The sequence below is a fragment of the Muscardinus avellanarius genome (genome assembly GCF_963383645.1).
Source record: "Muscardinus avellanarius genome assembly, chromosome: 10".
Classification (NCBI taxonomy): Eukaryota; Metazoa; Chordata; class Mammalia; order Rodentia; family Gliridae; genus Muscardinus; species Muscardinus avellanarius.
The window spans coordinates 62,736,215-62,745,650 of record NC_137796.1 but is presented as its reverse complement, the minus strand read 5'-3'; the positions used below and the strand labels follow the sequence as shown (position 1 = coordinate 62,745,650).

General features: G+C 50.3%; 1 protein-coding gene across 1 annotated transcript; it reads left to right on the top strand.

Moving 5' to 3' along the window:
- Positions 1 to 937: 937 nt before the first annotated feature.
- Positions 938 to 4,695, top strand: LOC308267692 (kallikrein-6-like; the record flags this gene model as incomplete). Its single annotated transcript, XM_080702566.1, has 3 exons — positions 938 to 1,061; positions 2,246 to 2,382; positions 4,543 to 4,695. The coding sequence occupies 3 exons, from the start codon at positions 938 to 940 to the stop codon at positions 4,693 to 4,695; spliced, it is 414 nt and encodes a 137-aa protein (XP_080558692.1).
- Positions 4,696 to 9,436: the final 4,741 nt, after the last annotated feature.

Below are 9,436 nucleotides of genomic sequence, written 5' to 3'. Positions count from 1 at the left end.
GAAAAGTTGTATTGGACGCTATGGCTATGGGGGGGGGGGCAGTAAAAGGGATAACTATGTAGCGATGTGAAATGTGTACAGCATGTGAAATAATGCTGGTGGAAAAGAAAGCTGGTGGGAAGTGAGAATTGCCTTTTGGAGTAAGTATCTGCATTTGAATCGGGCAGCCAGGGAAGGCTTTCTTGACTGAGAATGTGGCTTGAAGGAGGGAAATGAGTTCGGAACTGAGCTGCAGCTCTGCAGAAAGCTAGTCAGTACAAAGAGCCCGGGGTAGGGATTCTGCGGTTGCTTTCCAGGAAAGGCAAGAAACCCAGTGTGGATGGAGCAGAGAGAGAGAGAGAGAGGAGAGCAGGAGGTGATGGTGTCTGAGAGGTGATGTGTGCGGTGCGAGCCGTGGGGAGAACTTTGGCTTCTGCTGTGTGGGAGATGGAGTCACAGGACGAGTCTGAGCACATGAGGAACAGGACTGACTTCTGTAGTTATCTCTGGCTGCTTGGTAGAGGATAGAGTATAGCGAAACAGAGGCAGAGGAGGGAGCCCAGTGAGGAGGCTGCTGTCGTGAGAGGCTGGCAGCGGACACCAAGAGGGTAGCAGTGATGGAGGTGAGCTGCCGTGTACGCCTCCGACAGCCAGACTGGCTTCTGGTGGGACATGAAAGAAGAGACCCTGAGGTTTTTCTAGGAGGACAAACTGCCATTTACTGAGGTGGGGGAGCCCGCCGGAGGAACGAGGGAGAAAAAGCACTCAACCCTCTCTGGAGCCTCAGATGGAGCCCGTGGACTCCAGGTGAGACCCAGCCTTCCTCCTTCCCAGGAAGCTTCAGGTCTACCTGGGGAAACACAACCTCCGGCAAAGGGAGAGCTCAGAGCAGCAGAGCTCTGTCGTCCGGACAGTGGTCCACCCTGGCTACAACGCTGCCACCCACGACCAGGACATCATGCTGCTGCGCCTGGCACACCCAGTCCAGTTCTCTGAACTGATATGGCCCCTGCCCCTGGAGGTCAACTGCATGGCCAACCACTCCAGCTGCCACATCCTGGGCTGGGGCAAGACGGCAGATGGTAAGGGGGTGGGGCAGGGTAATGGGAAGGTGGGACAGGTGGGCCAAAGGGTGAAGGGCTAAAGATGAAGGTGGGGCAGTAAATAGGGGTTGGACCATGGGAAGATGGTTTAAGCCGGGCGTGGTGGCGCACGCTTGTAATCCCCGCGTTTGGGAGGCTGAGACAGGAGGATCGCACAGGTTCGAAGCCAGCCTCAGCTACTTAGTGAGGCTCTCAGCAACTTAGTGAGACCCTGTTTCCAAATAAAGTATAAAATAGGTCTGGGAGTGTAGCCCGGAGGTAGAAAGCCTCTGGGTTCCACAAAAAAAAAAAAAAAAGGAAGATGGTTTAATGAGGATGCCCAATGGGTGGGTGAAGTCAGTAGAGTGAGAGGTAAATTTTAGGGCTTGGGCCAATGGTCTACTGCTAACGGAGAAAGTCGACTGGTGTGTAAGAGCATAGAAAAGATGGGCCAAGAAATGAAGGGTCAGTGAGAAGAGACAGTCAGTAGCAATCAACTAATTAGGAAGGAGAGGAATGGTCGGTCAAAAGGAGGCACTGATGATGGAGAAAAGGTAAACGGAGAACAAACTAAGAGAAGAAGAGACACCGTAAGCAGATGAGCCAACCGAAGGGTGTGAACAGAGCAAACGAGGCAGAGAACTAGCAAGAAAGAAGTCAACTTGAAAAGGCCTATAGCTGAGAGGAGTCGCTAGAGAGGGATCAAAGAAACCGCTTTAATGCACCAGCAGGAACCATTGAGCTGGGCCTGTGCGCGAAGGGCCAATTTTAAAAGGTGGACCACTAGATGAAGAGCCAATAGAAAATGAAAGGCAGAGGGGGAGTGTGGGCCCAATTAGGAAAGGACCAATGAGGGAGGTGGACCCTTGGATGAAGGGCCAATAGGAAGGGAAAGCCAGTGGAGAAGGAGGCAGAACTTAAGAGTGAGAGAGAGAGAGAGCCAATAGGAAATGAGGATTGGTGGAGAAGCGCTGATGCGTGGGGAAGTCGAGCCAATGGGAGGTAAGAATAATGGGAAAGAGGCCAATCAGGAGACTGGGTTCTAAGCCTGGGAGGAGAACAGGAAGAGGGGAACAGTGGGAAATAGGGACTGAAAGGGGGCGCGGGGCTTACGGTGTTTGGGGGGCGGCCGAGGGGCAAGGGAAGGGCGGGCCCCGAGGTGAGCCTGGCCTCGGTCCTCGCAGGTGATTTTCCTGACACCATCCAGTGCGCATATATCCACCTGGTGCCTCGTGAGGAGTGTGATCACGCCTACCCCGGCCAGATCACCTCAAACATGGTGTGCGCCGGCGATGAGAAGTTCGGCAAGGATTCCTGCCAGGTGAGGCCACCGCGACCTGCCAGTTACACAGCCAGGGACAGAGAGAGGGAGAGAGAGAGACGGGCCAAAACAGACTGAGAGAGACGGGCTGGGAGGAAACTACAGCCAGGAGAGGCGCAGGAGACTCGGTGCCACACAGGAGACACGGTCAGGGGCAGGCAGCTGTTCAGAGACAGCTGGCAGAACAGCTGGCAGAGCTAGGAAACGCAGCGGCGAGGGTGGAGGAGAGACCAGGAACCAGAGACGCAGTGAGGTGGCAGGTGGGTTAAGGGACCTGCCCTTTTGCAGAGCCCTCACCATGAGCCCTGCTCGGAGGTACCCAAGCTCTGGACCCTGGGCCATGGGGACCCCAGCTGGAGAGAGAGGGGCTCCATTTCCACTCCCCAGGACCTTCTGGGGGTGCTGGGGATTGGACCCAGGGGTCTCCCCCCCCCTCTCTCTCAGCTACACCCCCAGCCCTTTTTTTATTTTATTTACTTATTTATTTTTGGTACTGGGGGTTGAACCTAAAGGCATTCAACCTCCAGCCCAATTTTTTTTTTTTTTTTTTTTTTTTTTTTTTTAATCAGGGTCTCACTAGGTTTCTGAGAGCCTCCTCCACATTGCCGGGGCTGTCTTTGAACCTGTGATCCTCCTGTCTCAGCCTCCCAAGTACTGGGATTAGAAGTGTGCTTCACCACGTTTGTTTTTTTGTTTTGGAACAGGGTCTCCCCAAGTTGCTGAGGCCGGCATCAAACCTATGATCCTCCTGTCTCCCAAGTACTGGGATTACTGGCATGTGACACCATGCCCCTCCCCCAGTCCCTTTTATTTATTTTTTTCAGACAGATTCTCATAGGTTGCTAAGGCTGGCCTTGAATCTGTGATGCTCTTGCCTCAGCCTCCCAAGTACCGGGCTTACAGGCATGCACCACCATGCCAGGTTCTCCAACAACTTTAACCCGAGATTCCCTTTACCCGTACATCCAGTCTCTGTTCTTCAAGCCAAAATAACTAATGCATTGAAGGGCTTGTGCAGGTCTGCCAAGAGAGCAGGTGAGAAAGTGATACGGAATGATTTAAAAGCAAAACAAAAAGATGGGGGAGAGCCGGGCGTGGTGGCGCACGCTTGTAATCCCCGCGCTTGGGAGGCTGAGACAGGAGGATCGCACGGGTTCGAAGCCAGCCTCAGCTACTTAGTGAGGCTCTCAGCAACCTAGTGAGACCCTGTTTCCAAATAAAATATAAAATAGGTCTGGGAGTATATCCCGGAGGTAGAAAGCCTCTGGGTTCCACCCCCAGTACCACACACACACACACACACACACAAATTTAAAAAGCAAAACAAAGAAGGTGGGGGAGGGGCAGGAAAAAAAAAAAAAAGGACTGGCCTCAGGACAAGGGGCAGAGGGTATCATGCCCTGGGTCTCTTTCTCCCCTGCTTCTCTTCTATTTGATGACTCGAAGTATATATTTCTCTGTCTCTTCCTCTCTCTTTCTCCACCTCTCCATCTCCATTCTCTTTCTCTCTCTGTCTTTTCTTTCTTTTTTTTTTTTAATGGTACTGGGAATTGAACGCAGGGACATTCTACTTCTGAGCTACACCCCAGCTCTATTTCTTTCTTTCTTTTTTTTTTTTTTTTTTGAAACAGGATCTTATTAGGTTGATGAGAGTCTCCTTACCTGCTGAGGCTGTCTTCAAACTTGTGGTCCTCCTGTCTCAGCCTCTCAAGCATTGGGATTTCGGGCGTGTGCCGTGCCTGGCTTCTCTCTGTCTTTTCTTGTCTCTACTTTTTTTTTTTTTTTTTTTTTTTGGTGGTACTGGGGTTCCTGGAAGCCCTTCTAACTCCGAGCTACACTCCCAGACCTATTTTTTTATACTTTTTTATTTGGAAACAGGGTATCTTAAACCAGCGCAGCTGACTTCGAACCAGCAAGATCCTCCTGTCTCTGCCTCCCAAGCGCGGGGATTACAAGCGTGCGCCACCACGCCCGGCTCTTGTCTGGACCTTTCTGAATCTTTCTGTTCTTCAGTCTCTTTCATCCTTCTCTGTGTCTGCCTGTGTCTCTGCCCCTGAATCTTTCAGTCTATCTCTGAGTGCCTCTGATCCTCCCTCGGTACACATCTGTCTGTCTGTCTTTCTGGCTTTCTATGTCTGACTTTCTTTCTCTTTCTCACAGGGAGATTCTGGGGGTCCGCTGGTATGCGGAGGTCGCCTCCGAGGCCTCGTGTCCTGGGGTAACATCCCCTGTGGATCGAAGGAGAAGCCAGGAGTCTACACCAACGTCTGCAGATATACCAGCTGGATCCGAAAAACCATTAGAGAAAAGTGACCCTGACGTGCGACATCCAGCTCTGGACCTCTGACCCCCTGGCTGGCTCCAGAATATCTCATCCAAAACCCTCCCTTCCCTCCCCAGCCGCCCAGATGTGACCCTGGTGCTTCATGGCAGTGACAGGATACATTCTCCCTGGTTCTACCCCAGCCCCATCCTTGTGTCACTGGGCTCGGGAGAGTGAGGACAGGGCCGCAGTCTTACCGCCACCACGAAGAGTCTAGAAAGATCCTTTCTGAGCAGCCGTCCCTGTCCAATCCCTCCCTGGATTCGATGCCTTCCTACAGAGGAGTCCCAACGCTGGCAACACCTGAGGTGGAATCCCAGCTCTCGGCTTACTATCTGTGCGCCCTGGGGAAGTTCCTTCCTTTACTGAGTCAATTCTTCTATAAATAAGATAATGATGGTATATTCCTTGTAAGACAGGCTGTTGGGCGGTAAGAGAATTCAAACACGTGCAATACACAGGAATAGTTCCTGGCCCGCCATGTCTCAATAAAGGGTGAATTTTATTACTAATGGTGCCTTTTGCTTTTTTTTCCACTTCTGCCTTTGGAAAGCCCAAATTTTCTCAGTTGTCCTTTACAGTCCAATTTAATTTCCACACCCTGCTGGAAGTGTCATTATTATTATTATTATTATTATTATTATTATTATTATTATTTTGGGGACTGAGGATAGAAACCAGGGGCATTCTACCTCCGAGCCACACCCCCTGCCCCATTTTTTATTCTTTATTTTGAAACAGGGTCACACTAAGTCGCAGAGGGTCTCACTAAGTAGCTGAGGCCGTCCGAGAACCGCGATCCTCCGGTCTCAGCCTCCTGAATGCTGGGATTACAAGCGTGCGCCACCACGCCCGGCTGGAAGCACTGTTGACTCACCCACCTACGCTAACCCTCAGGAGAGGCTCTCTCCCCTAAGCTCTCTTCATAGCAGCAAGAGTGGGGAGGCGAGAAGATGGCAGGCAAAGTATATGAGTGGGAGTGACAAAGGGAAGTTGGTGCCAGATCCCAAAGGGCCTCAGACACCAGCTTGGAAGGCTGCAACTTTCTCCTAAGGGTAATGGAGAGCCGTGGAAGGATCTTGAGCAGGAGCAGCACTGGGGCGACATGCAGGCCGGACCAAAGGGGAGAGACTGGAGCTAGGCACCAGGGAGGGGGTTTGGGGTGATGGTGCAGGGAAGATGGGGGCTAAGCTGGGGCTGGCGCCAGGAGCCTGGAGAAAGACTGCTGGACATGTGAGTTCACCACATAGAAGGGCAGGTGATGGCCACCTTGCAAGGAACACTGTGGAGAAGCCTGGGGGCGTGTGAGCCCCCGGAGACGGGCCAGCACCGTGAAGGCTGGGGCTTGAGCCCAGAGAGGTTGACAGAGTGGGAAACGTAGTTCAACAGAATGTCATTGAGCTTCCAGCAGAAAAACTGGGACCCAGGTGTGGTGGCCAATGCTTGTAATCCCAGTACTTAGGAGGCTGAGACAGGAGGATCGCGGGTTCGAGACCAGCCTCAGCTACTTAGTGAGGCCCTGTTTCCAAACAAAAAAAAAACAAAATAGGGTTGAGATTGTCACTCCGAGTTAGGATTATCTTGGGTTCAATCCCCAGCACCAAAACACAAAACAAAGAACTGAGACTGATTCTGAGGGGTGCTGAGGAAAAGGAAAAGGTCAGATCTAGGTATGAGAAACTCCTTAAGATCTCTGTCTTTAAAACCAAACATTTAGGCCTGGGAATGTGGCTCTGTGATAGAATGCTTGCCTAGCATGTGCGAGGTCCTAGGTTCAATCCCCAACATCACAAAATAAAGAAAGGAAGAAGTGGTTGACTGTCAATATGAAGTTCTGGGAGTGGACTGGGCGTGGAGGCTGAGTCAGGAGGATCACAGGTTCAGGGCTGGGAGTGTAGCCGGGAGGTAGAATGCCCGTGGTTTCAAAAAAAAAAAATCAATAATAATCTGGGCATGGTGGCACACACTTGTAATTCCAGCATTTGGGAGGCTGAGACAGGAGGATTGTGGTTTGCGGCCAGCCTCAGCTACCTAGGCCCTTTGCAACTCAGTGAGACCCTGTTTCAAAATATAAGGCTGGGGATATAGCTCAGAGGCAGAATGCCCCTGGGTTCCATCCCCAGCACCACAAAATAAATAAAAGAAATAAAAGAAGAAAAGAAGGAAGAATAATAAATAGGATTTGGGAATTATGGAGCACGTTTGTAATCCCAGTACTTGGGAGGCTGAGACAGGAGGATCACAGGTTCAAGGCCAGCCTCAGCTACTTAGTGAAGCCCTCCACAACTTAGTGAGACCCTGTTTCAAAATAAAGAACAAAAAACATGGCTGGGGGTATAGCTTGGAGGTAGAATGCTCCCAGGTTCAATCCTTTTAGTAACACGCATACCTACACAAACAGGACCATGAAAACCCACCAGTATCACCAGGAGAAATCCACTCAATGACTGTCCAGACCAAAGCCAACTTCAGTTAATGGAGAGGGAATTGTCTTTCTTGATGGATAAGAGAAATAACAAAGGTGTCCACCACCACAGCGACAATAATGGCATTTTCAAATAGTAACATACGCCAGGCTCTATACATTTTTTTTTTCAGGTCTGGGGATGGAATCCAGAGGCATTTGACCTCCAAGCTACACCCCCTGCCCGATTTTTTATTCTTTTTTTTTGAAACAGGTCCTCACTAAGTAGCTGAGGCTGTCCGCGAACCACGATCCTCCAGTCTCGGCCTCCCGAACGCTGGGATTACAAGTGTGCGCCACCATGCTCGGCTTCCCAGGCTCTAGTCTAAGTGCTTTTCATACCTTGGCCCATCTGATCTTCATAGTGAGCCTGTGCAGTATGTACCACGAGGCACAGAGAGGGTTCATGGTGTGGCCAAGGTCTCACACATAGTAGGTGGCCAACTCAGAATTTATTTCCGTATTTATTTTCGTACTGGGAGTTGAACTCAGGGGTATTCTACCTCTGAGCTATATCCTAAGTCTTATTTTATTTTTTATTTTGAAATAAGGTCTTGCTGAGTTACTGGGGGCTTTGCTAAATTGTTGAGGCTGGCCTTGAACCTGGGACCTTCTGGTCTCAGCCTCCTCAGTACTGCTATTACAGCAGTGCACCACGGCTGGCTGCACATTCAGAATTTAAATATCAGGGAGTTGGTGCCATGGTTTAGCGCCTAATTTCTCTTCTCTACTGAAGTTTTCTTTTAATTCTGACAGGCTTATGAATGATGCATAGAAGATGGACAGCCTGCCCCTTAGCATGAATTCTTTTTGAAGTAGAATCTCTACACATTGGGTATTTAAGGTGCTTGTGTCTAAAAAACCTTTTTCTTCTGTAGGAACAGCCCTATGACTTTAGCTTAAAACATGTAATTCATTGATCTGGGAATTTTGTTTTGTTTTGTTTTTTCAGTACTGGGATGGGACCCAGGGGCATTTTACCTCTAAGTGACACCTCCAGCCCCATTTTACTGTTTATTTTGAAACAGGGTCTCACTGGGTTGCAAAGGGCCTCACTAGGCAGCTGAGGCTGTCTGCAAACCGCGGATCCTCCTGTCTCAGCCTCCGAATGCTGGGATTACAAGCGTGCGCCACCATGCCCAGCTGCGGACATTTTAAAATTGGAGTTATGGCAAATTTATATCCAGTATCATATACTTGAAACATACAAGGTTGGTCCTATTTATAAATGTAATATACTTATATATGCAAATACTGAAATGCAAACACTAAAATGCTCTGAATATTTGGTCTAAAAGCTAAAGGACTTCTTGAAGACATTGAACGCGTAGGTTTTAGAACTACACTTTAAGATTTTTTGTTTGTTTGTTCAGTTGATTGGTTGGGTTTCCTGGGGGACGGTAATGGGGTTGAGCCTAGGGGGCATTCTGCCTCTGAGTTACACCCCAGCCCTTTTTATTTTTATTTTGAAACAGAATCACACTAAATTGCTGAGGACCTCACCAAGTTGCTGTGGCTGTCCTCAAACCTATGAGCCTCCTGCCCTGGCCTCCCAAGTACTGGGATCACAGGTGTGCGCCACCACGCGGGCTCCTGAAAACCATTTTGCTCATGACAGGTCTGTCAATTTGCTCATGACAGGTCTGCGTGTGGCACAGAGCAGAGTAATGTTTTACTTTTACCTCCTAGTGGAGACAGGGACCTGGGCACAGAGTTGTGGGCAGACAGAAAGAAGAGCCCAAATGACAGAGGCAGAAGAGGCAGGCCCGCATGCCAGGATGGGCAGGGAGAAGCCACTTCAGCTCCCCACCCATGGCCCATTTCCCAAAGAGCCAAGAGCCACCCGCCCCCTGTCCTGGCGCTGGGCCTCTTTCCTATCAATAAGTGGCCCTGCCCAGCTCGGCCACCCACGCCTCGCTCCACCAGTCACCAGCCAGGCTGAGGCATCTGTTCGGCACCAAGACTGAGACCCTGACCCCGCTGCCCCTGGGCCCCGGGGCGGGGAGGTGCTGAGGGCTTCCTTGGCAAAGTCCCTGGGTCTCCCCTGCTCAGAGACGGGGGGGGGGGGGGGGGGGGGACAGACAGAAGGATACAGGGAAACCCATACTCAGAGAGAGACAGACAGAGAGATACAGAGAGATTGAGAAGAATCAGAGCCACCTAGGAATGAAATGTAAGCTAGACAGGGAAAAGATAGTAGATGATTAGATAGATGATTGATAGATAGATAGATAGATAGATAGATAGATAGATAGATGGATGATAGA